Source organism: Xiphias gladius, chromosome 6 (genome assembly GCF_016859285.1).
Source record: "Xiphias gladius isolate SHS-SW01 ecotype Sanya breed wild chromosome 6, ASM1685928v1, whole genome shotgun sequence".
In the NCBI taxonomy this organism is placed as follows: Eukaryota; Metazoa; Chordata; class Actinopteri; order Istiophoriformes; family Xiphiidae; genus Xiphias; species Xiphias gladius.
Window position 1 is genome coordinate 4,819,341 of NC_053405.1, and position 24,955 is coordinate 4,844,295.

At 43.3% G+C, this 24,955-nt stretch overlaps 3 protein-coding genes across 4 annotated transcripts; all 3 read left to right on the forward strand.

Annotated features, from left to right (window-relative positions):
• The first annotated feature begins 810 nt into the window (after positions 1–810).
• si:ch211-117l17.6 (regulator of G-protein signaling 21) lies at positions 811–2,978 on the forward strand. Its single transcript, XM_040129166.1, has 5 exons — positions 811–887; positions 1,009–1,104; positions 1,193–1,248; positions 1,424–1,590; positions 2,793–2,978. The coding sequence occupies exons 1-5, from the start codon at positions 811–813 to the stop codon at positions 2,976–2,978; spliced, it is 582 nt and encodes a 193-aa protein (XP_039985100.1).
• A 4,918-nt stretch (positions 2,979–7,896) lies between these two features.
• Positions 7,897–11,493, forward strand: LOC120791215 (regulator of G-protein signaling 21-like). Of its 2 annotated transcripts, none has more exons than XM_040129481.1 (5): positions 7,897–8,304; positions 8,671–8,730; positions 9,042–9,103; positions 9,261–9,427; positions 9,650–11,493. In XM_040129481.1, the coding sequence occupies exons 1-5, from the start codon at positions 8,225–8,227 to the stop codon at positions 9,836–9,838; spliced, it is 558 nt and encodes a 185-aa protein (XP_039985415.1). In that variant the 5' UTR covers positions 7,897–8,224; the 3' UTR covers positions 9,839–11,493. The 2 variants fall into 2 exon arrangements, with proteins under 2 accessions (XP_039985415.1, XP_039985414.1); XM_040129480.1 differs by having other exon boundaries at positions 7,899–8,304; positions 9,039–9,103; positions 9,650–11,492.
• Positions 11,494–20,945: 9,452 nt separating this feature from the next.
• LOC120791386 (regulator of G-protein signaling 21-like) lies at positions 20,946–23,319 on the forward strand. The gene is made up of 5 exons (XM_040129832.1): positions 20,946–21,060; positions 21,183–21,272; positions 21,754–21,815; positions 22,046–22,212; positions 22,415–23,319. Exons 1-5 carry the CDS (start codon positions 20,966–20,968, stop codon positions 22,595–22,597), a joined length of 597 nt encoding a protein of 198 aa, XP_039985766.1. The 5' UTR covers positions 20,946–20,965; the 3' UTR covers positions 22,598–23,319.
• The last annotated feature ends 1,636 nt before the right edge of the window (positions 23,320–24,955 follow it).

The window sequence follows — 24,955 nt, forward strand, 5'->3', positions numbered from 1 at the left end:
CAATAGAAAAACAATAAGAAAAACATAGAAGATCATCTGACTTATCCTTTAAATCACTGCTAAAAACTGACTTTTAGCATTTTCTACTTTGTCCATTTTAACCTTGTTTTTAACCTGTTTTGTTTTAACTTTTTATGCTCTTTTTTGTTTATACTGTCTTATTTTGTATTCTGTTTTTTTATTTTATTTAAAAGTTACTGTATCACGAATCAAAGAAATGTCTTTTTTGCTAATCCAACAAATACCTAAAAAATCTGGATGCTTCTTAACAATCCCTACCTAATACACCCATAGATGCTAATAAATACATCGCTAAAAAATGGTTCTATAGTAGAGACGAGGTATTATGGTGTGACTCTCATGGTGTATATCATCATATGGCCCAACCTTAATTAATGCCCAGCCCTGGCTCCATGAATCATCCAGAGTTTAGCCCTTCGTTCAGTGCCCCCAGAAACTCTATATACAGACAGTGTGACACATTAAGATGTACGTGTCCATGTACATAACATGCACGACACAGAGTCAAGACCGATGGCCATTTTCCATTAGTCAGAGTCAAATAAATCCTTTTTCCACTGGAATTTTACAGCAGTGAGTCAGTGACAGCAGTAAGTGAGTCTAAAGAGCAGCCTGTCTGTATGCTTATCCGAATGGCATTTGGATACCTGTACCAGCAGGCCCTCAGCGTCATAGCTATTACACTTTTTCGTGCTTGGTTAAAGGTGAGCACAGGAGGCCACGTTCCTGTTTACAGACACCACGGCGGAGCACTGTGACCCTTCAGCGGACGTTAACGGAGATGTTAAAATGCCCAAACTTTTGTTTTCAAAGATTCGGATTTATGAAATTAGGGATCTGATGCAAAATGTGAAGCGGCCCAGAAGGTAAGCCAGACAGTCTAATGGTGAAGTGTTTTAAAAGAGGTGGACAGGCTTATGCCTGCTTTTTACTCAATCAAAATGTGAAACTCAAATTAACTATGTTTTGACTTGATCTGTTTTGCAGGATTGATATTGTTCTTAATCGAAAGAGGCGTAAGAAGGACATCCAGGGCCTCGTGGTGCAAAAAATAAATGACGAGCCAGCTCCTTCAAAACTCAGGTAGTTTATGTTAAACTATTGTAGATATCTCAGTGTATTAATATATCATCAGGGTGAAAATTAATGCTCAAATCTCTCTGCATCACAGTTGGCAGACTGACCATGAACTCCACCCAACTCTGGAAAAAGTGTTACGGGATAAAAGTAAGAAAACCATGGGGTGTATATTTTCTTTTAATAAATTATCCCAAAACAAATGATAATCAATGAAATCCGTCTAAAATCATTTTTCTAAATTTGATTCTGAGTGTGCACAGAATCTACCCTAGCGATGGACCCTGAGAATGAATAATCAAGTGCTTTTAACTCTTTCCCTCAGAGTATTTAGCAGCATTCCGGACTTTTCTGCAGTCCGAGTTCAGCGAAGAGAACATTGAGTTCTGGCTCGCATGTGAAGACTTTAGGTCGAGCGCCTCACCGGACAGCCTTCGCTGGAAAGCAGAGGAGATCTACATGGAGTTCATCCAGCCCACGGCCTGCAGAGAGGTCAGCCTGTCAGTCACAAAAGGGGTTGGTGGTTCGCGGCAGGAGGCGAAACATCGGGACAAAGCGCCAGCGGACAGTTTAGAAACTCTGGCTTTCTTTGCCTCTTCAGCTCGCTTTAGTATGCTAGACAGCGTCCCAAATATGAAAAGCATTTTTCCACATCCGATATGAAAAAACAGGGTAAAGTAGTATTGAGTCAGCACAGGAAGGATGAGTGGAAAGGAAATAAAGCAACATCGATGACGAATAAATATCACATCACCCTGTGTGTTACATGCTGTGCATTTCTCAGTGCTGGTGCACTGAGGTGACAAGGCATCCTCTGACTACAGGGCGGGATTCAAAGGGATTTTTTCCGGGCTGAATCCAGCAGAGAATTGGCCTATCAAATGTGAACGCTTCAAACCTATCGAATCCGTTTCGATTTCAACCAATGGGAGCATTTCAAGTCTTAAGTAATTTAATATTTACGAGCTTAGATTCAAACACCCAGCACATTCTTGTACTCAAGTGTTTTCAGGTGTATTAAACACTCGCTATTTTTTTGCTGTTTTTTTAAAATGGCCACCTGAATGTCTTGTACATTCTTATATGCTTCTTTTTTAACCCTATGCGTATGATTGTCCTTGTTTTTACAGAGAAAAATCGAAAACCGCACGCAGTGCAGACAAGCCCCATACACCTACCTTTATACACACCTTCAGTTTGTTTTCTGTTCATTATGATGGATACGCTGTCTATTCTGAACCTACGTTTTGTGTAGGTTTTCTATACTATTTACAAGAAGACCTACGATTTCCAACAATGGTTTTTAACAGACTGGTTTGATATTGTCTCATTCCGCTAGAAAGATAATGGTTACCACTTCAATACTATGCTCCATTTTGGGTTTTCATGAGGCAAAAGAAAAAGGAAAATGCAAGTTTTGTTCTTATTTTTACTTATATATACTGTTAAGATGAGGTTCACAGTTATATATATAAAATATATCTCCTTTTGGCAAGGAGCTCTTGTGTTTTGGGGGTCATGTTTTCTAGTTGTTTTGGATTTAACTCTGAAGGAACAGTCATGTTTTCAAGCACCTTCGTGCATTCATTTGGTACAAAAATGACCAAACAAACTGAGCGAATATGTGAATACTTGGTAGAAATTCCACCTCATTTTACATCATGTACCCTGAGTTTTCTATTTGCTTCTTCTAGATCAATGTTGACCACCATATTAGAGAGAAGATCGAGAAGTCCCTGGAGGATCCCAGCCTCTCTTGCTTCGACGAGGCCCAGAAACACGTTTACCTGCTGATGGAGAGGGACTCTTGCCCTAGATTCCTGCACTCTGAAGCCTACCTGAGTCTAAAGCGCAAATCCAGAACTTTTTGGTACATTTAGCTGAGAAAGAAATGTTACTGTTCCCATCAAAACACGCTGTCAACACTGGTTTTTTAATCCTCACATTTTGTCTTTATTTTTTTTCTGTATTTGGCTGAACTGAAAAGTTATTTCACAGTGTAATGAGACGATCAAAATAGTTTAGTGCCAAGGGCAATCTCTTTTTTTAGGATGGTAGGATGATGTATTGAAATGTTATGGAGAAAAATAAAGCAGTCCAAACACCAAGGAAGAAAAATGTGATGTGAGTGGGGGAGACAGAAAGCTGTTGGCACGTGTCCGTACCTGAGACGAGATTGTGCAGAGTTTATAGTTGCGTGAAATACTGTATGTGTTAACCGAAAGTCTTAGTAAGTTAAGGTGCCGAGTACAGTAGGATAAGGAGTGATAAATAAATGGTTTTTGTCCTGTACAATAAAATGACCCAGTTTTCATTAAGAGTTTCATAAATGGGCATTGAATTCAGAATTATACAAAATCCGGACTTCTTGGCCAACTTTGGATAAACTGCGGAAGACGACTGCCGTCACTGCCACTCATCGTCTTTAACTTGTCTTAATATTCGGACTGTTTCCACATAGTCAGGACTCTGAGACAAAGTTTTATATTTTTCCGATTGGCTTACTAACCGGAGGCGTGGGTATGGGCATGCGTATTAAAAAAAAAAAAGGAGAGAGTAGAGTTTCCACAGCTCACCCAGCAAGGAGATTCTGTTTTTGGTCACATGTCTGATAATATCCTCTAATTAGGTACGGGGATGACTCCACACACCGGCAGTGGGGTTTACCACACTGGAAAAAAGTAACCCCCGTGGTAACCCTTGATCCTACTCCGTTCTGTAAATGGCCTTATTCCTGAAAATTGTGCCTTAAAAAGGAGTACCGAGGCAGCTAATAATAACCCAGGGGCTTAAACGACAACTCTGGAGTCATCAGACAACCTGAGGCGTAACAGAGCAGCCTGGATGTGCTGCCTTGTTAGGGGAATAATCTCATCACAGACAGGCAATGACGGCAGAGACACACAAGTGCTTCTCTCAGAGAAGTAACCTGGAAGAGTTGCGCGTTGGGAAAAGATTACAATGTCTTTTGCTCAAATAAAAGTATTAAAATGCGGAGACTAAGCTTTTCATTCTTTCACTTTAATAAAGATTTGTTTTACAGGTAGTCGAACTACATTGGGCCTCGTCTGGTTGAAACTGCGGCTTGTCCCGTTTCCTCCGAGCAGTCTTTCCAGGTGTCAGAAAGGAAAACCTGAAATCTTTAAACAGGAAATAAGTAAAATATTTTCACCATATGGAGAGAGAAATCCAAGCAGCTCAGCTTGTAATTGAATCCATTAATTCTTACTTTGTGCCCTAGAACACTTGCTGAAAAAGTTAGGAAAGTGATATTTTGAGCATAAGTGAGTTTTTTTGAACCTGAATCTGGTGGAAGACTAAAAGCTTTGTGGACAAAGTGGAAATCTTTGTTTTAGTTTTGGACATTTTATGGAGAAAACAAAGTTAATGCACTTACTGTCTTTATGGCTCAATACCCCAACCATCTCGACTCTTTGTTGACCTCAATCTGGAGCCAAAAAGCACCAGCGCTTCACTTTTTTAAACCTTTAAGTGCATAATACACATTTAATAGGGATTTTCATTAAAGATCCATCGAAGATATGCGGAAGACAAGAACTCCGTACATCCACTAATTCATGGCAGTAAAAAAACATCTAACTTCTCGTATGTCATCTAACATAATTCAAGTATCTCAGCTCAAAGGTCCTCTTACTAGCTTCAGAGTTTTCAACCACATCCAACAGAAGTCATTACTTAAGGGAGCCAGCTTAGGGGACCGACCTTCAGTGGTCCTACACGGGAGGGGGAGATGGTAAACCCCATCTGGTTTCAAGGATTACCATCGATGGGCTCTGGATTGTAATTTTGAGATTATTTTGGCACTCATACTGTTACCAAGATAAACTATGAACTTTCATGCTTAAATCTAACATGTTATTTTTACCAGTGTTTCCTGTTTTGTACCTGGATATGTTGATGGATTGCCATTGCACCCACATGTGCTAAATGTCATTCTAAACTAAAATAAGGACACAAGAGCTACAACCGCTCGCTACACAACCCCGTCTCCTAGAAATTATGTTTATATGCTACTAATTTGTTTTTTCTAATTATGTTTTGAGGCGGAAACATAATTGCTGCCTGGCTTACACAGCACTCTAGTCAAAGAGAGGTGCTCGGGCTGGATGACGGGCGTGCAAGATGTAGGCCTTTGACACCGCAGGCCAGGGTTCCCATCCTGGTCTGCGGCCGCCACCACCTAACCACTCTCGTCTGTGGTTACGCTGTGGCGGCAAAACCACTTAGGATAAGGACAGGGAAAGATTGAGGCTTCAGTTAAATGGAACTAAAAAAAGATGCCCAGTTTAAATGTAAATCCTGCTTTAGTTGCCGTGAGTGGGTATTGTATTGCAGGAGTGGGTACTGCAGGACAAACAAAAAATATGCTGTCGCTTAACATTTCACTGATATGTTCCATATCAACATTTTGTGACTTGGCAGATGGTTTTTTTAACAAGAAAACACGTAATCCGAACATTGCAATATTTCCTACCAATTGTATTCGCTGTGGGAGATTAGTAGTAGTCCCCCCCCCCCGCGGGCTGAAGCTATTTGCGGGTATCACAATAAGCCGCTTTATTGGTTTTGATTAGGCCGAATGCCACAGTTTCAATGTCAGACGTCAGTAACTCTGAGCACACTGGGGCGTCAGGGGGTTGTTCCTGATACATGACGACGGTCTCGCGTCTCAGGCGTCACGTGTCTCGCTACTCTTCAAACACAGTCTGTCACTGTTTTCTCATGGCCCGGCACTGTTACCACGGTAGCGAAAAGGAAGTGAGTACTGTCGATGGCAAGGTGTTAGTCAAGACTGTTCAGACTTGGGGAACTTCACTGTCAGGGCCTGGACACTCGATGCCAATGTGTTGTATGTTAATCTACGCTGCTGCGTTCCTGCATAATGTAACTGTAGACTCGGAATAAAATATACGGGCCGTGTCAAAGACACACTGACGTGCAGCGCGAGGGACGGCTTTCAGCTCACAGTGTTTGGTGACGCTTTGTGAGGCCCCAGCACTTGTAACCGTGGCCGGGCGGAGAGCCGCATCGGTGAAGCCAAGGCAATGGGCAGATTGCAGCGGGGCGGCCTGTGGCATCAGCTGGTGAGCGGGGAGTCACCAACAAAAAGCTAAAAAATGAAAAATAAAAAATAGAACCATTCCGCCAGGTTACTGACATTACAGCCCTCCTGTGAGACGGTTTTAACCACTTTCTGATCTTTCTTTTCTCTTCCTTTCCAATTTTCTGCCACAATCTTTTCATAATCTTCTCTAAACCAACAACATTCATTAGCGGGGTAATTCATCATAACAGAAATTAAACTGGTACCACTAAATTGCATTTACTTTTCTTAGTCTGTCTAGTCAAGTAGCTTTTTTAATGTTGTTTTTTTCTGAACCATATTCTGAACAAAGTATTTCATATTTCCACTATTTAAATCAGATCTACTAAAAAATAGATATTCTTGGATCTCTATGAGCATTTTGACCCTGGAAACTGGCTGAGCGTGAATTACATTTGCATTGGATCTGCGTACCTCTCAAAGAAATTTCAGATTTATTCATAATGCCAAATATTACTCACAGAAATCAGACAGTGGCACCAATCCTATCTGGTATGGTCTTACCTACATAATTCCCTGTGTTGTCAGTCTTAAGTTGTTTTTACCGACTGAGATTTATTTGGGAAAATTCTTAATACAGAGGTGTCTCAATTGGGCAAGGATGAGCAGAACATTGGAACAGAATCTCATCTCAAGGAGAAATGTGCCGAAACCCACTGGACCAATGTGAGATCAGAGGCAGATGGCGCGACTCTGTCCTGACGACCACAGCCCGGAATGAAGCGAGGAGAGGTGGTTAAATTTGCAGGGATCGAATCTTTTTTCTTCCTGACCTAAGCTCTACTTCAAACGCCAGCCAAAGTATTTGTCATAGAGCAGCAACGTTTCCAAAGAAACACGAAGTGGTGAGGTTCAGCGCTACAAATTTCAAATAATGCCAGTCACTCACCAATACACTGTCCAGTTGGCTAGAAGTTCTCAAACAACAGCTCGACTTCTGGCCAAGCCCAGTTGTTTCTCCCCACCCCTGTCTGTTCCCAGTCCCCTGAACGACTGTCAGGCTCAAATTTAAAAGGCTGTGGTCGGTCAAATGTGTGTCGGCCAGTGCCGACATTGGCATTGGAGTCCATGTTCACCATTGTAGCACTTGAACTTGTGCTGTCTCTCCCTTAAGTGATTTGATGTTGCATTTTCCTTATAGCCTTTTAAAAGGCACCGCGGACCTGCATTTCCTATCCTCCATATAAGGATGTCAGTCTACAGTTTGACCTTGTCGGAAGGTTGCGGCAATAACATCATAACTTTGCAGCTGAAACAAGAGATTGATCGTGATATGACGTTCTGACAGGCTTCCTTACTTCCTGTTGCCTTGCTGAGTCTCTCTGTTGCAATCAATTTGCCGTTTCCTCTTTCTCACACGTGGCTGTAGCCTCATGTTTCATCAACATCTGCCAAATCGTGGTGAATTTCCTTCCGCGGGATCAATAAATGTCGAATTTTACGTTTTCTCATAGAGTCGGCCCATTTGTCTTTTAACAGGCTCGACTTTTCAGTCCCTTTCCAGAGGACTACCAAAACACACAGCATGCAAAGGTCACGATTTGCCTATCACAGTCACTGTTACTGTCATTTGCATCCGTGCTGCCAAACTAAAAATAATGTGTGAACACAGCGAGCTTTCAGACGCAGAGACTGCTGTCCGTTTGTCTTGTCCAGCTAGGAGAGGGGAAGGATCTGCAAGAGCGGAAGGAAAGGAAGGGAAGCTGAGAGACATAATAGGGAGTAAGGCATCGAGAAGAGGGAGGCATACGTTCGGTGCAGTGTCAGTATGTGCTGTTTCTAACAGTGAGGTAGGAGGAGAGGGGTAACAGGAGTAGGAGGAGGAAGAGGTGCTTCCTCTTCAGTCTGGGCTGAGCTGCTGATGTATCCCAGCAGCCTCAGTCCGTAGCAACAGGAAACCTTGGTATATAAAGCCACAATCGCAGGGGGAACCCTCCTAAGTGTCTCTCAGCCGCAGCATGACCAGGACCGAGAGCCCGAGAGTGTGGACTTAACAAAACAATGACCAGCCTAATCGTCGAACCACTCAACACACAGCACTTAATCATGGACAGAGATGACAGGAAGAGAAACAAGAACATGTGAGTGAAACTTTTACTTTAATGCCAAGCCGGGGTTTCCAGTAAATGCGCTGACTTGGTGCTTGATGAAATTTTGGTTTTAGTTCATGTATCTATTGAAAACTAGGTGATTTTTTTTTTGCAAAGTGTTGATGTTTTGCTTTTTCGGGTTCTCACGTCAAACCTTTCAGACAAGAGAAGCACACTCAGGAATATTATGGCTGCTTCATGCTATCCCCTGAAAATAAGTTTAAACTTAATAATGTCATCTAACTTTACGGCAGCACACGATCCGACGTGCTTTGACAGACCCGCTGAAAAATGAATTGAACAGCAGTAAATCCAGCAAGGATGCGGTATCCTAATGTATTTCTTATCTCTACACAGTGGAAAGAACTTTATGTGCCGACTCCAGTGCATGTTCTCACACTCGTCAAGCTCTGAGAGGTAAGGAGACTTATGGAGTGTTTTGCATACATTTCGGTTTTAAAATAGCCGGCCTGCTCCTATCATTTCCATCTATGGCATCATGAAAGGATTCAAATGAACTAGAGACACCATGTTTGCTTTGGCACCGCATGCACGCACACCAACATACCCCATGGTTTGACATTTTTGTATGAATTTGATAAGCACATCAGCCATGCCTTCTTGATTAGACTGCTTCTGTGTCCTCGCAGCCCCTGCCGTTCTCCCAGCTTCATTTTACCCAAATTTGATTCCTGTTGAGTAATCCAACTTGCATTCTCTCCCAGCAGGCTAAGTTTAGAAGATACCCAACAATGGTCACAGTCACTGGAAAGGCTCCTTGAGTCTAAATGTAGGTTGCATTTTCCCTGAGGATGAGAATACTGCTCGAACAGTAAATTATGTTTGTGAGAATAAGAGTTTAAAGGGAATGATTGTTTTTTTAAAAATAGCTGAAAAGGGGTTTTATCTGTGCTTCATGCCTGGCGTCTTTTCTCTGCTTTCTCCAGATGGACTGGCCACCTTTCGCAACTTTCTCAAGTCGGAGTACAGCGATGAGAATATTGAGTTCTGGCTCACCTGCGAGGACTACAAGAGGATCAAGTCTTCATTCAGACTGTCCTCGAGAGCCAAGAAGATTTATGAGCAGTTCATCAAAGCAGAATCTCCCAAAGAGGTAATCCAACCCAGAGAAGGCTTTACATTCACACACACACACACACACACACTCACTCAGGCTGTCTCACTAACATGTACTGAAATCTTTGTATACAGTTATATCAGACTGAATAATGAAGATAAATATTCAGCTTTGACGTAGTATCGCAGAGAAGTGCCTTCTCAAATCTCTCGCGCTTGGCTCAGATCCCTTCATTCCTGTCTATGTGCCTCATTTCAGATCAACATTGACTATCACACCCGAGAGCAGATCAAAAGGAACGTCAAGACTCCCACCATGCATTGCTTTGACGATGCTCAGAAGATAGTTTATGGGCTGATGGAAAGAGACTCGTACCCGCGGTTCCTACGCTCGGACATTTACAGAACTCTCCTGGAAAACCTTGCCGCCGACGCCACAAAGGGATGAAAGCGCAGTCGGGGGGAGAGAGAAAAGGACATAAAACCCATAACTGGAATGTTTGTGCACCTTCCGGAGGAAGGACCGACGACAAAGAAGGACGGAGAGTCACCCTGCGCGGCACACGTACAAACACAGAGGCCTCACACCTCGCCGTCGTCACCAGATCCAGAAGCAAACCGCGCCTGAGTCCCGTCGTGGGCAGGATCCCCGCACTGAGCGCCACACTCCCGAGGACTGTTTAGCAAGGAGAAGACGAAGAATAAACATGACCAGCCTTAATGATAATGACCCCGTGGTGTGCACTTGCACTGGATGATAAGTGTGTGTACGTAGGCAAATTGAGCGCCGTCACAATGAATGAGTCAGTGGGGCCGCCGACATTTGTTCTGACTGTGGATCTGTGTAAGCAAACCACGCAACGGGCCTCCTTTGGCCTTCTTTGCAGAGGTGTTTCCTGTGCAGATTAAGACAGAGGATGTAAGATGCAGCTGTCACACTCAATTACTTGTGTCTGTGTTTGTGTGTGTGTGTGTGTGTGTGTGTGTGTGTGCCCGCCTGTGTATTCATACGTGTCTTTCTGTGGTTGTGCGGACAGATTTTGGTTCGAGGCTATTGTTGCGAGGTCCTGAGGAACTTCAAAGGGCTGTTTGATGGTTTAGACTTGGTTTTTCAGGGCGAGGGGCTAAGGCGTCCATTGGGTAAAGGGCAAGGGAAGGCGCTATGTTAATGGGTGTCCTCCCAACCACAGAAGGACCAGCGTGAGTGTGTTTAGTTTGGGCGTTCAACTGCCACTGACACATAGTAAGCTGTCACTAAAAGAGTTGGCCGGTGATCTGATGACGGCACTAGGGAAGGCAGCCGCTCCGTAGCAGACAGAGGGCTCAACAGTCATATGCCATCCTTAGCGAAGGGTTGCAGAAGGCCACTTCATTCTGCAACTGGCCTCCTGGGACACTTTAAAAGGAGATTTATCTTTTGATTGCTTTTTTTCTTCTCTAGATTTGACCAATATGGTGTTTTAAAAACTTGCTGGTATTTTGTTTTGTATTTTATTTTTTTTAGATTTAGACTGCCTGTGGGTGATAGTTTGTGCAAATATTTAATACAGTAGTTAATATTTTTCTTTCAAGAAAAATGCAAGTATTTTTATTTTTTGTTTTATTTTTATTTTTTAGAAAAATACAGGAGAGTTATATTTTCAATCATAGCGGAACATTTTCGTGTGGAATCTGAACCAAATTCTACATTACGGCAAGAACAAGAACTACCCATTCACAGCCGGTGATGTCTAATTTAATTCCTCGACACACAACTACTGACCAAAGTCTAAACTCAATTCTTATAACACTGAAGTGTCAACGATTGTGATTTTATGTGATAAACTATTTGAGTGGAAATGTAATAAAGATAGTGTGTTTCACATTGCATGATAGGATGTTAAAACTCCGTGTATACCCTGAGAGCAGGCCTTCTTACTGCTTTCCCAACCATGTTGTTTGAATGCATTCTTAAGTTAACTTTAAAGTTAAACCTTGTATTATTTATTGTTATTTGTCACCATTTGAGTACAAAGATTGTTGCAGTGTTGATGTGCCTGTTAAAATGTTAGTGATTTGAATGACATTAAATTATTTAAATTGCACACTTGGAAGTAATTGAACTTTTTTAGTAACACACACCACTGCAGTTTAGTTTCACCTCACTCGTGGCTTTGCACGCGACAGCTTTCAGTGCTTCGCTGCTTCACCGTCTGAGGGTTGTGGTCTATGTAAAGAAGACAGCAACACACTTCCAGCGAAATAGATCTTAAAACATTGCATAAGAAAATTAATGGCATGTTTGCATGATGATTGTCTTTTATATATTTAAAGCAAGGCTCCGCCGCATTAGGATGGAAACAAGAAGGCTGTGCCAAGTTCTAGTGGGCTGAGGACTTATCTTCACTGTTATGGAGAAGCAACCACAGTGCAGTTGTTGGCCAGACACTCCATCCCACTAAGTGACAGAATATATACAGAACATGTTTTTTTTATAAATAGTGCTCCCGGTCTCTCATATTCAAATATTTTCAGCATTTTAATTGGCCCTCCTGAGTTTCCATCATCAAGAAAGGGGACATTCAATCTGCGAGACTGAGTAACGATATACGGTAAATAGGATAAAAGTGGAACGGCACTCGGTAGAGGTCGTTCCTCCGCCAAGGCCAAATATTGACGCCGGCGCTGAAAATGCCCTGCCTTGCAACGTCAAGAAAAGTGATGACAAAATCCTGCATCCGGCTCTTTAACATCGAGGCCGCACCAAAAAGTTATCGGGTTCTTCCCTGGCCCCGTCCCTCCACCGAGGGTTCGGTGGAAATCGGCTCAGCGGTTTTTTGCGCAGCCCTTGCTGACAAACAAACAACCAAACCGACCTTGGCTGAGTTAATGACCCACCTCAACCTAAAAAGAGGAGCATGAGCTCAGTAGCTTCGAGTTTCAATTTCTCTTTTCAAACTTACGGGAAATTACATCAAAGGAAAAAAAGATCTTTGTGATATATGACAACTGACATTGGGTTCTTGCAGTTTCCTGTTATCCTTCTTTATCACTGAAAAGCATCTGTTGAGTTTGAAATAAAGTGCATAAGTGCTATCTTAAAAACAGGAAGGCCTGGACTTCCAGTTTCTTATGAAATCAGTCATTGTGAGAAATAAGATTTTCTCTGAAATGTAGCCACACGGTATAATGAAACACTGTACTCTTCGAGAGAAGTAGTGATAAGCTTTGCTTTTGCCAATTGTTTTGTTTTTTTTTGATTTTTTTCTTTTGCTTAAAACCAATTCAAATGTAAAAATCACATTATGAGTCACTCTTCCTTGTGATTGCACTTGTGATTAGTCAAAATGCGAATGAGACAAAGCTTTGGGACTGGCGAACCCACGATTGGCGTCTCACTGTCCTTCTCTATTTCATTTCTCCCGATTCTGAGCAGTACGGCACATCGGAGGGTTGTCACAGGCGGGGACGCGGACAGCCTCCGTTTTTCTGAAACACTCGTGCAAGACAATGTTGGATAAGGGCTTTTTAAATACTGTCTGGTCTCACTCTGCGAGAGTCAACTCTCCACAAATCTCTCTGCGTCAGTGTCCGATCCTGACCATGTACTCTCTCGATTCCTTTGCTGGATTGCTGTCCAGCACAGGTAGGGTCAAACTGCCGGAAGTAGCAGCAAATGCTAAAGCTGCTAGTGATTGTTTCTCATAACAAATTTGTATCAGCATTTCATTCTTTTACGGACTGATAAACAGCAAGCAGGCGAGACACAATGAGAGTACTGTGGGATGGCAGTCAAACAGTGGCTGACAGCGATGCATTGGTGGGCTGACGTCAACCTTGCCGCCTCGCCGTTAGCGTACGTGGCTGGCAGCTACGTCGCTGGTCCCTGGCGCATTGTCCAAATATGATGCCAAGTCTGCAGATGTACTGAAACCTCCTAAGAATCCACACCTCCCCACACCTTTCCAATGCCCAGAGATTGTCACCAGGTAGACGCGCTCAGGTAGATGAGATCATCTAACATATAAGTATACAGGTAGGTACCGATAATGATATTTTTACCCTCTCTCTCTCTCTCTTTCCTATAAAATGTGTCTGCATGCACAAACATGCACCAGAGTTTGCACCCTGGGATGGGCTTCCTGTCAGCACTGCCGCAGATACAACAGATACAATCTGCGATTGACTTAATTGCTCCCCCATCGCCTTTTTGTCGGCTTAATTATGTGCTGGCTTTACACACACAGTGTATTTTCGGATGGGGCTCAGCTAGCAAAGTGCGGATTCGCGCCGACAACGAAATAGGGACATTGTCAGGCCAGAATGTTGTAAAATCCTCCTTATTATGCCGTGTTTTAAATGCTAGCTCCACATTTGTGGGTCCAACTGCCGGTCTGGCGTAGCCAACGCTCCCGTAGATAAACCGGACTTTATATGTTTTAATCTCACTCGGCATCAATTACATGAACTTCTTTAATGTCAGCTTCTGTTAGAAGGGAGGTTCCTCTGTAGTTTGTGCTCTCTGTGCAGACTTCCACACGCAGCACAGACACACACCCGTAACACGATTTGGAATTGAAATGTTTGTGCAGTTTTGGCCCCAACCCCACATCTCATGCCCAAACTATAACTGGTAGATGCTGGGTGCTGTTCTCCAGGCAAACATTGAAGTACACGTACATGAAACGAAACTGGCTTTGAAAAGTAAGAGGATGTTTTTGTTTTTTTTAAGTAAATTGAAACAGAAAGTAACTGCTGATGTTGCTAGCTGTTTTGTTCTGAGTTTTTACTTTTCAAAAATGAACATTCATTGAGTCACCACTGCCGGAGCGAGCGATGCGCTCACCCCCCGTTACAGGGATTCTTAGATGTTTACAGTCTCTTTTTACTCATCATTTCAATCTGTGCAACCTACGATATTTTCAAGTAATATCGAATCTTCATTCTACTCTTCTCCTACAAAACGCTGCAAAAACAAAGGGATTTTAACTCGGCATTTTGTTTGAATGAAACCTTTTTCTTTTTTTTTTTTTTTTTTTTTTTAGGGAAACCATTATAACACAACATTTGATGGATAATTTGACAACCCGGTTGGCACATGTTGCCCCTGGAACAACCCACGTCTTAGCTGGCAAATGTCTGCTAGCTTGGTCGATTTCCTTGTCCTCTCTCAGTCATGTTTCCCTCTGCCTGGAGATGACAGGAAAAGCCAGAAGTTTGGATAACGCGGCCTATTTTCAAAAATGTTCATCCAATTAATGTAACTGCGGCAGCTGGTGGTTTTGTCTGTGAAGAGGTTTGCTAATTGTTGCTTCTGACTCTGGCTGAAACCACCAGGAGAGAAGCCAAAGACTCGGTGGCTCTGGGAGTATTTTGGGCTAAATGAGTAACCGTCTTTAGAACACGATAAGCACCTTGTGGCAAGAGAGGGTTGCTCCCTTATGCCCCCATTTAAATTTGCTCAAGTATACTCGTCACTGCCAAAGCATACAGATGCCTGACAGCCTGCAGTAGTTGTCCACCCTCTCTGACATTGACAATAAAAACATCCGCTTGAAATGTCTCTATAAAGCCAGAAGTAAACGGAAGACGCCAAAGCCAGACATGATTCCGGAATCAAAATGTAATGTAATGTAAAATGTAGTAATTAATCATTAACTGTACTTGCTGAGAGAGTCTTGCGGTGTTTTGTGGTCCCTTGCTGTCTTTCGGGTGAACTGCCTCATACACTTCTGTTCGGACTGCATGGAGTTCTGGATCCTGACCTGAAGGGTGAGAGAGAGGGAGAGAGAGAGAGAGAGCTCAGGGTTGTTTTACGGTACAATTGGTTTAAGGCAGGAGCCGAGGAGAAGACAAGAGGTAAAGAACAAAAGAGGAGGATGAGCCACTGGGCGCGGTTAACATATCGGAAAGTTTTGAGGTCACACCTTAGGATTACCAGGAGGGTAATAATGAGGACTGAACCAAGGATGGTGACGAGACAAGTAGCAGGAGGGTGTTACAGCTGTGTAAAGACACACAAAGCATAATCATATGTTGTTGCTGAAGCACTGATTGGCACGTGCGGCCCACTGTATGAACTACACGCGATGCAAACAATCTATTTTAAAACGGTCACGTAAGCTGCTGCTGGGGATTGGCGTTCATATTTGTTCGCTGGTGTTCTGGGAAACACCCGTTTGCTTTTCTTTCCACGAGTTCAATGAGAAGATTGACACCGTCCGCTGTGTCAATATGAGGCTGAAGCTAGGAGACGAGTAGCTAAGCTTAGCATAAAGATCTGAGAGCGGCATCAATCTTCTCATCTAACCCTTGGCAAGCAATGACAGTGTGTTTCCCAAAATGACAGCCTATTCATTTAACTGCATTTACAATTAATGATAGAAATCAGGCTAACTGAATACTTAAAGATGCTGCACAGAAGAGGGAGGCTTATGTGCCTTCAGCTGACTTCACCTATGTGGGTATTTACTGTATCGCCCTTGTTTTTGTATTTGGGAGTAGTTGGCTTACATTTCTGAGCCGGCTATGTACTTGTCTGTAATTGTATTAACCAAGGAAATGTGTTTGTGTTTACCGGAGTTGCATTTTATTGGCGTCCATCGGCAAATTTGATTGATTTTGTGGGGCTCTAGAGCACTGTAACGTGCCCTCGTATTTCCTTTTCTGCATGTTCTACAGGTGGCAGCTTTCATTTCTCCCCCAGGGAAGGGGGAGAACTTTCCCCTTTCACCGCTGCCACTGGCCAACTGGGATTTCTACCACTGTGGGGATGTAAGGGGATGAAAAAAAAAAAACGATGGAATGATCAAACACACAAATAAAGAATAATGCGTACAGGGGTTATGTGCTGTGACCACGGGATGGACCAACGTGCTGAAATTTGCACATGCTCATGGCCTTAAAGGAAAACTCCTCGTACAGAATAAGACGTGGCACGGTCCTGATTCTGCATCCACCAAGTCGGCAAACATGGTGACAAGTTTAGAGGGCTCTGTTTCTTATAAGATGGGGTCACAATATGTAACTGTTGTTCTGTTTCACTTTGGCCTCTGACGGGCTCGGTACGCTCAGAGTAAAGTGGCCAAGGGCAGGTACCTCTCCCGCCTGCCGTGACACCGACACAACATAACCGAACAAGTATCTGTCGCCACGGAGATGCCGCCGCCATCCCAGGACCTAGCATTTTCCCAGGGGACAGGAAAATAGCATCTACCGCCCCCGTCGTTGCCTGCACGACACTGTAGAAATCCAGGAAAGGCGGGTCGCGGTCATGTCAAAACACACAACCCTGCACGGCTGCTGGTCTCAGTATATATGTACACAGGAGGAGGAGGCCAGAGGGAGACAGCACTGAGGTCATCAGGGTATAAGACACACCCTCATAGGACGGTCGGCAGTTGACACACAACAGCAGTCATGCAAATGAGGACGCAGGCGGTGGCAGAGGGCTCCTCTGGCCTCGCTGTACAATCTACACCGCTTTCAGCTGAATGAGGAGAGACATTTGTCGGGGCCCCAACTCCGCACTGACACGAGAAATTTTCCTAACAGGAAATGATACAAAACTTGTGCCGGCCGAGATCGATCGAACAAATGCAGTTCAACTTAAAAAAAACAGAAGGAACCGACTTCAACGACTCAATACTTCCCTTGTTTGTTTTCTGTCATCTTCCTGGACCTGTCTCCCCGCCCTCCACGTTTGGTTTTCTTTAAATCTCCTTGTGCACTGCAGTGCAGTGCAACAAGGTCAATCAAAAGCAAACTCACACAAATTGTGTGCGCATACTTACATCCTTTGGTACTCCAACATTTGTTGCTACCTACTTAAAACATATCCCAGAACCGTATTATGGACTTGGGACACAGCTAGTAGGATCACTCAGTTCCTTCTCTAACACTGTAACCATGGGTGTCACGTTGCACTGAGTTAATCCTGATAACCGGGTGTGTCGGAGCTACCCACCTAGCTCTGACCTGGACTCAAGGTGAGATGGACTTGTGTTGGTTTGCAGAGATCAAGTGCTGCTGTCCTGGTTTTCTATCCCACATTTATTAGTTGAACTTTGATCGTGAGTTAGGCACTTTGCTGCCAACACGGAAAGTCCGTTTCACGGTAGCTACCGCCATTGCTCTTCTTCTCACCTCCTAATTGTTTTGGGCTGCGCGCACGTGCAGCAGCCAAAGCGGTTCATGAGGGTATTTTCTACACTCTGCAGTATGTACTGTATACATACACTAGCTGTGCTGGTTATCCACGCGGCCTACCTTGCACATATGCCCTCATTTTAAAAGTAATGCTGGTGGCCTCCTAACATCTGTGAGGTTGTGCATATTTTTTCTTGAGGCGCTTGAAGCTTCAACGCTAGGCAACCGAGCAGCAAAACAAAAGCTCCACAGAGAGGTTAAGAGTGCAGCCGGGCTTTATGAATACTGAAACTTCCAAACACAAAGAGGACAGACTCCGAAAAGCCAGTGCTGGGAATCACCTTCTGCGTAAGTCCCTCTCGACAGACCTTATGCTTTAGTGGAAACTTGGCTCTGCTCTTCATCCACTTCTAAACAGACGGCTGCTTACACACAGTCTGCACATCATAATAAACACACGAGGTGAACACCGTGTTTTCACCCAGCAGATCTCCAAACCGGCGCAGCAGAGAGAGGAAGGCCAGTGATAGTCACGACACAGCAGGTGACGCAGACGCATTAAAGCTTTAATCAAGGACAAAATGTTATTGTTCTTTACATACTGTGTTTGTGTGCTGCCCCTTCACAGAAATGCCCCCTTAGTGTTTCTGGGACATGACGTGGATCTCAGCCTACTGGAATAAGGACTTCACTGTGCTTAAATGGTCACTCTCTCAAGGAGTGTCTTCAGTCTTATCCAGTTCTTAGATCATATAAAGCTTGTTCGCCCAACCAGACATCGCATGCATACATCATGTGTTGCATATGTTTTTATCTTTTTTACTTCACTTTTTTTTTTCGAAAATAACTATTATTTAGCAGTTTGCAAAATTAAACATCACCCCCACCCCCACTGTAACCCCCCCCCCCCTCGTATCAACACTGACCGTGTTATTTTTGGTTATTTTTCTGTTTACACTTACGTGTCACACAAAAATGTTTTGTACCTATTATGGAATGAAAAACATCTTCAGGACAGCCTTGCAATGACTAAATGGAAACGTGGCAGGGGCGGTGCCGAGTGAGGACGATGTGGGTTATTCATTCACTGCATAAAAAACCAGACCTGCAGGTTGAGCTGAACAACAATTATGCATTTGATTCATCTGACAACCCGATACAATAATAGAGTGTATTGAGTGATAGAGTGTAATAGAGTGTAGCAATAGAGTGTATTGTACATGCAAGAATAACCAGCCCAGATAGCACAATGAAACTTCCGGCCCAACAGATGCCTGTGTCCTCGGCCCAGGTCTGGCCCATATTCTTCCACACCTGTTATCCTTCAGGTGCTGTTTGCTTCTCATAACCGGGCATATATTGGCCCAGAAGAGACACAAATGTGGCCTAAGTATTATTATTATTAGTAGTAGTAATAATAATAATAATAATAATAATGTCTGTACATGACATCTGGCACATTAAGGTAGTTAAACGGATCACCTGTGCTTTAATCAACGTGAACTCAGCATCTATTAAGAATATATCTTAAATGCATAAGCTAGACAGCTGACATTTAGTTTGCCCCTGACAGAGTGGGGTAGCAAACATTATATATTTATATATTAGTGTCCTAGTGACCCACTATGTAATATGTAGCTTTAGGAGATGCTAAAGCCATATGATGAAACTATATCATTATATCATTATATCATTATATAGATTTTGGTCCATTAATCAGTATTTTTATATTACAAATGGATCAAAGTGAGAGGAGTCCCATGCTAGTAGCCCAGCACAAAACGGCTGACAAACAGCTAGCAGCTCAAACGTCATACATATTTCTCAGGAGTTAGTAGAGACCAAGAGCAGAGCTTAAAGGCAGGTCAATATTTGGGGTAACATTCATCATTTGAACGGAAAAGCGACTTAATTGAATGCTCAAAGTGCTAACGTCGCGCCGCGTCTTTGTTAGCAAAAAGAGCTTTGGTGGTAATATACCCGAGGTATGTTTTTCACTTCGTTTTGGAGTTCTTCAGCCCCCATGTGGGTAAAAACATCAACGCAGCTTAAGCTACACAGCCAAAAGACTTGCACACCCGAGCTAGGATTGGCTGACGTCGACGCTGTCCGGATTACAAGACTGCATTTCAACAGCACGCCACTGAGCCAGCACTCGCATGAGCTAATCCTTATCAGCCGCTTCGTTTGTGCTATGGTCTCACTTGTCGGTCGACTCCCTTGCTTGGCTACCAGCGGACCGGTGGCATCCATTCGGATGCGCAAGGTGGCCTCGATAAACTGAGTATTTTAGCTACGACGGCTGATGCGCTCATGCCGATGCAGCCTTAGCTTCCACCCGCCCTCCTTCCTATTGTTGACTTTAATAAGATCTTATGTTTGTGCTCGATTGTTGAAGGGGGATCAGTTCTCCTAGCAGCGCCTTCATTGCCGATTCTTCGGGAGCTCCCTCAAAAAAAAAAAAGACAGAGCCTTATCCGCTAAATCTGACCGTGTAACCCTTTGCTATAAATGGTCAATTTCTTAACTGAAGTCCTTGACAGAGTGACCGAACCACAATCCAAGTGAAGCAGGTCCTAACTGTTCTCTGAATTGCGGTCCTCTTATGCTCCTGAGACAAGTCACATGTAAGAAAATGTCTAAAAGTTTCACCAACATGCACGGAGATCTTGTGACCTGCAAAACACCACTGGACGTACCGACGACAAACAGGTTGATTCTATCAGAGTTTTTTTTTTTTTTCAATAAACTGAATTTAATATCAAAGCGATCGACAACATGTTCAGCAGTGCCCACGTTCTGCTCTTTAAATTAGAAGTAAGTGGAAACTGCACCATCGTCGTCTTTGTACCAACCTGTTATATCTCAACATGCCATCATGACAGAAGTCACGAATCCACACCCTGTGTGAGTAATCCGTAAAATCTGAGCAGTCCAGGCACGGTTGCAACGTGCTGTACATGTTGGGTGCTGCGTTTTTGTATTTGTTTCCTTTAAGAACATGCTTTGTTTTCAAATGCTAAAATAGGTATAAACCAAGTGAATGCCTTGGATCGAACCGCAGAGCAGCAAAATGCTTTCAAAATTAAAAAAAGAAAGAAAAAATACACAAGACACGGGAGAAAAGTTCCATTACTCCCTGGAAGAACTTTATTTTAGGAATAAGGGCACTGAGTCTGCCATGTACGTCACATCTTGACCTTAAGCTCAAAAAACGAAAGCCTACGGGACACTCAGGGAGGGAATGTTTACGCAGGGACAGCCTATCATTGCCTCTGGTCCCGGGACTCATACCAGGGCCAGTCGGTGTTTACACAGCCAGAGCCAATCGCGTTCAAGACCTCTCACTCCGGGCCCGCCTCCCGGCCGTCACGCTCCGGATCCTGGCCGGAGAGAAACTATAAAGTTGCCCGACAAGTCAAGAGGGAGAAGGAGAGGAGATTGAACTATGAGAGAGAATCCTGGCAGTCAGTCAGCCCAAAGCATGGCATTCACAGACTGTCTGACAACCGCTGACCTGTTTGCAGAGAAGAAGGGGATAAAGTAAGTTCATTCGGTGTTTAATAAGGATGTTCCTGATAATGATGACCTTGTGAAAGATCTTACCGAGCATTACGCTGCACACATCGAGCACTGACAAGTTTTTGTTTTGTTTGTTTTTACAGGAGCAAAAACTGGAGAAACAGATTAAGATTTCTCTTGAAGACACACTCTTCCCAGTCAGTATTACATCTAATGAAAAACAGATCCTACCGGTAAGCAAATCCCTGTCTTGTATTATGAGGATGAAAGAGTTATGATTATGCATAAGATCTATTCTCTCTTTTTGTGCACACCCATAACATGTAGTTTGTGCTAGTTATAGTTGATTTAGTTGAACTGAATTGTATTTGGTTTTTTTATAGTTTAAAGTTGGTTTAGTCTGACGTTTTACATCTAATTATTTCATTTTATGTCTTTACATATCGATAATCCACACTCTGTGGTATTGTGTATATTTTTGCATGTATGCTATGTATTATTTGTGTTATAGCTCAATAAAACCAAACCACACTTATGATTTGATGTTAATTCAATGGAATAATTAGCTGTGTTAGGAGTTTTTGCAATATAGTACTTTGTTAGTAATACCTAACTACCGTAATCAATTCAAGAAGTTTAAAGAGACACTATACAGAAGAGGTAGTTTCTGCAACTATAACTATCTCTTACACGATCTCTGTTCTCCACCCTCAGGCCAAGTGCTGATGACGTGAACCAATGGGCGCAGTCACTTGACAAACTACTCAGTCATAAATGTAAGTATCATTCACTGCACTATTGGTGCATGATTACACAACAGCATTGCAAAGGTCGGCCGTGTGCTGAACGAGAGCGGTTTATTGGCGGCAATAAAAAACGAAGGCTGTAAAGGCCCCACATTTACTTTACCTTACTTTAATGGGCAAACAGCAAGTGGATGTGTCCCGCAGGTTGTTTTACTGCCCTTATCTTTAACACTCCGTCCCCCCCCTCCTCCTCCCCGCAGATGGGAAAGCCGCCTTTTGTATCTTCCTGAAGTCTGAGTTCTGCGAAGAGAACATCGAGTTTTGGACAGCCTGTGAGGATTTCAGGACACTCACGTCGCACAAAGAGCTGGCGTCCAAGGCCAACAGCATTTACGAGGAGTTCATTAAAAGTGAAGCTCCCAAGGAGGTAACAGCTAATAGATGCATTTGAAATATATATATATATATATATATAAAGCTGTAAATACAAACAAATTACTTCTTGGATTACTTTCTTTGAACTGATTTTAATTAGAATTCATGTACCTTAAAGTTTCACCAAGTACACAACATATTCTTTCGTGAAAATGGACGTCAAAGACTCATTCTGGACGTTTCTCTTTGGTCAGATAAACCTGGATTTCCACACCAGAAATGCTATCGTGCAGAGCCTCCATGAGCCAACCATGACCAGCTTCCTGGAAGCTCAGAAGAAAGTCTACAGTCTGATGGAGAACAACTCCTACCCCAGGTTCATCCACTCCGCCCTCTACAAAGAACTGTGTGTAGCTGCCAAGCACATTAAGTCCTAGTCAAACTAGACTCCCGTTCCTGAAGTCATTTGTTTACCACTGTGACTGTGTGAACAGGCCAGCGATGATCTTCATTCCAGGCACTGCCTCAGGATAATAGACCTGAATGCGAATCCTGAGCATGAACACTAACGGCGAGAGTGGCAAATGCGAAACTGAAGCCATTTTCACTCTGCGCTGCTTTCACCAATGACGTTGCGATGACTAGTCTGGACGCTACGGTATATATGCCGCTGCGGGCAGTGCACAGCATTTCGACAAGATTGAATTACGGTTAGATTTTCTTCACTGGGCCCTTACCTGAACTTTCTTACTATCCTATTAGAACTTGGTGTTTTGAGCAATGATGCGGTTCGAGAAAATGCTGCTGTAGAGCCACTGCATTCAAAGACTGGGTCTGTCAAAGCAATTCACACTTGCAGCCGCCCCGTACCTCTAACCGACAATGCTTTTGGAATGTTTTTCAGCTGAGTCACAGATATACCCAGAACTTTCTATGTGACCGTGATTTTTATTGCCATATTGCTCTGCTGGATTTGCATCAGTTTACACAAAAAGTGCAATTTGAATTTTGTATAATATTTGCAATTTCCACTGAAGGCTGTATTTGGCATGAAGTGACTGTGACAGTGTTATTTATTGTAAATATTGAGATACTGCATGACGTGTTGAATGTGAACTAAAGTGTGGGGCAGCTGGACTGCTCGAGAAATAAACTTTATTCTTCAGTGCTGAAATATCTCTGGTGCATCTATTTCCAAATCCAAAACCAAAACGTCGGACTTTTTTGAGCATGGAAGTTCACTGGTGATCTTTGGAACCAGCACGTGTAACCAAAATAATTTAAGCTCAAAAGGTCCACTTGACAGCTCTCAAAAAACTTTCACCCACATCTCTTCATTTAGGAACTTAGTTCATGATTTTGTCAAAGCCATAACATATACTATATAAACCTAATATATGTACCTAACACTCCAAATCTAAACTGACTTTTTGGCCACTGGGGGGCAGTGGAGAAAAGCTTTAAATACAAAACCCGACGTATTATCACCTTTAAAGTTGATATGGTTAACGTGTTAGCAAAAAAGTGGCTTATTCGCACATCTAAAAGATACAGAGTAACATTAGCATCCATTTGGAGCCGGAGTGTTTCAAGGCACCTGGCGGACGTAACTCCAATATTCATTCTCCTTTTTACTGTTTTTTTTTGTCTTGTACCAGCTCCCGAGGGAAATATGTCTCCTTGCCCGCTAAACGCTTCACCATGTTCGCCAGCTCACGGTGTGTTAGCAGCTAGAGTAGCTGTGTGTTGGTTGGTGCTGTACAGGAATTGTAATGTGGATTTTTTTTTTTTTTTTTGCTGGAAACCGCCGTCCCCGCTGATCAGAGTGGGGAGAGTAAACCAAGACGGTAAAGCTGGGGCCACAAAAGCAAAACGACGAGCTGAAACACGCTAAATCACTGGGCAGAGCTAAGGAGAGCGGCTGAGCTGGTATGTCGCTGTAAGTGACAAGCTTTCAGTATATGTATTTATTTGATCCAATGTTAATATGAAAAAGTGATTGCGGCAGCTTTAAACAGACACCACTTAAATGCCTAATTCCTTGTTAAAGATAGCGCCAACGTGGGCTACTATGTGCCTCAGGCAGTCCTAAAACATCGCATTTACTGCTGAAGCAAAGTGAAGCAATATCTCCAAATGTATCTTCCGACGGTAAATTATTGTTTATCTACAGTGTCGAAACATGAAGTGGATTAAGATAAATGAAGGGAACTTTGGGTGTTTGGTTTAACAAAAAGGTCAGACACGTGTCCATACTGTACCCTGTCATATCTCCAGAGACAATGTTCTGAATGTTAAGTTGCACAACAAAAACAACATTCCTAATCTTCTTGGAACATCATATTCCTCTCTGAGCAGCTGTTTTGGGTGGGGGGGGGGGGGGGGCCACGTCATCGCAGCCGGGTTTCTGCACTGTAACAATGGCCCCCGTGTTTGAAGTTGTGAGTGCAGGAGAGAACACCGTGACGGACAACAGAGAGCCTCGTCCTCTGCCTGCTGTGCGTCTGCTCTCTGATGAAGAGGCTGTTTCCTGCAGCGAACTCCTGGTGGAGGCTGACTGTGGCCAGACACCCGGACGTTGCTCCTGACAAGCTGACGCCCCCCCCCTCTCTCCCCAGAACATTGGCCTGCCGTCGTGGTGTAATGACATCATCCTGTACACCGGCAGTTCTCAAGAACTCTATGATCTGCTGGGCCGCAGATTAGAGCAGACTTGTGATCTGGACATGAATGGTTTTGAAAGCTACACTGGCTGGAAAAGCATGTGTATCTAACTATATTAATAGAGAGCTTTT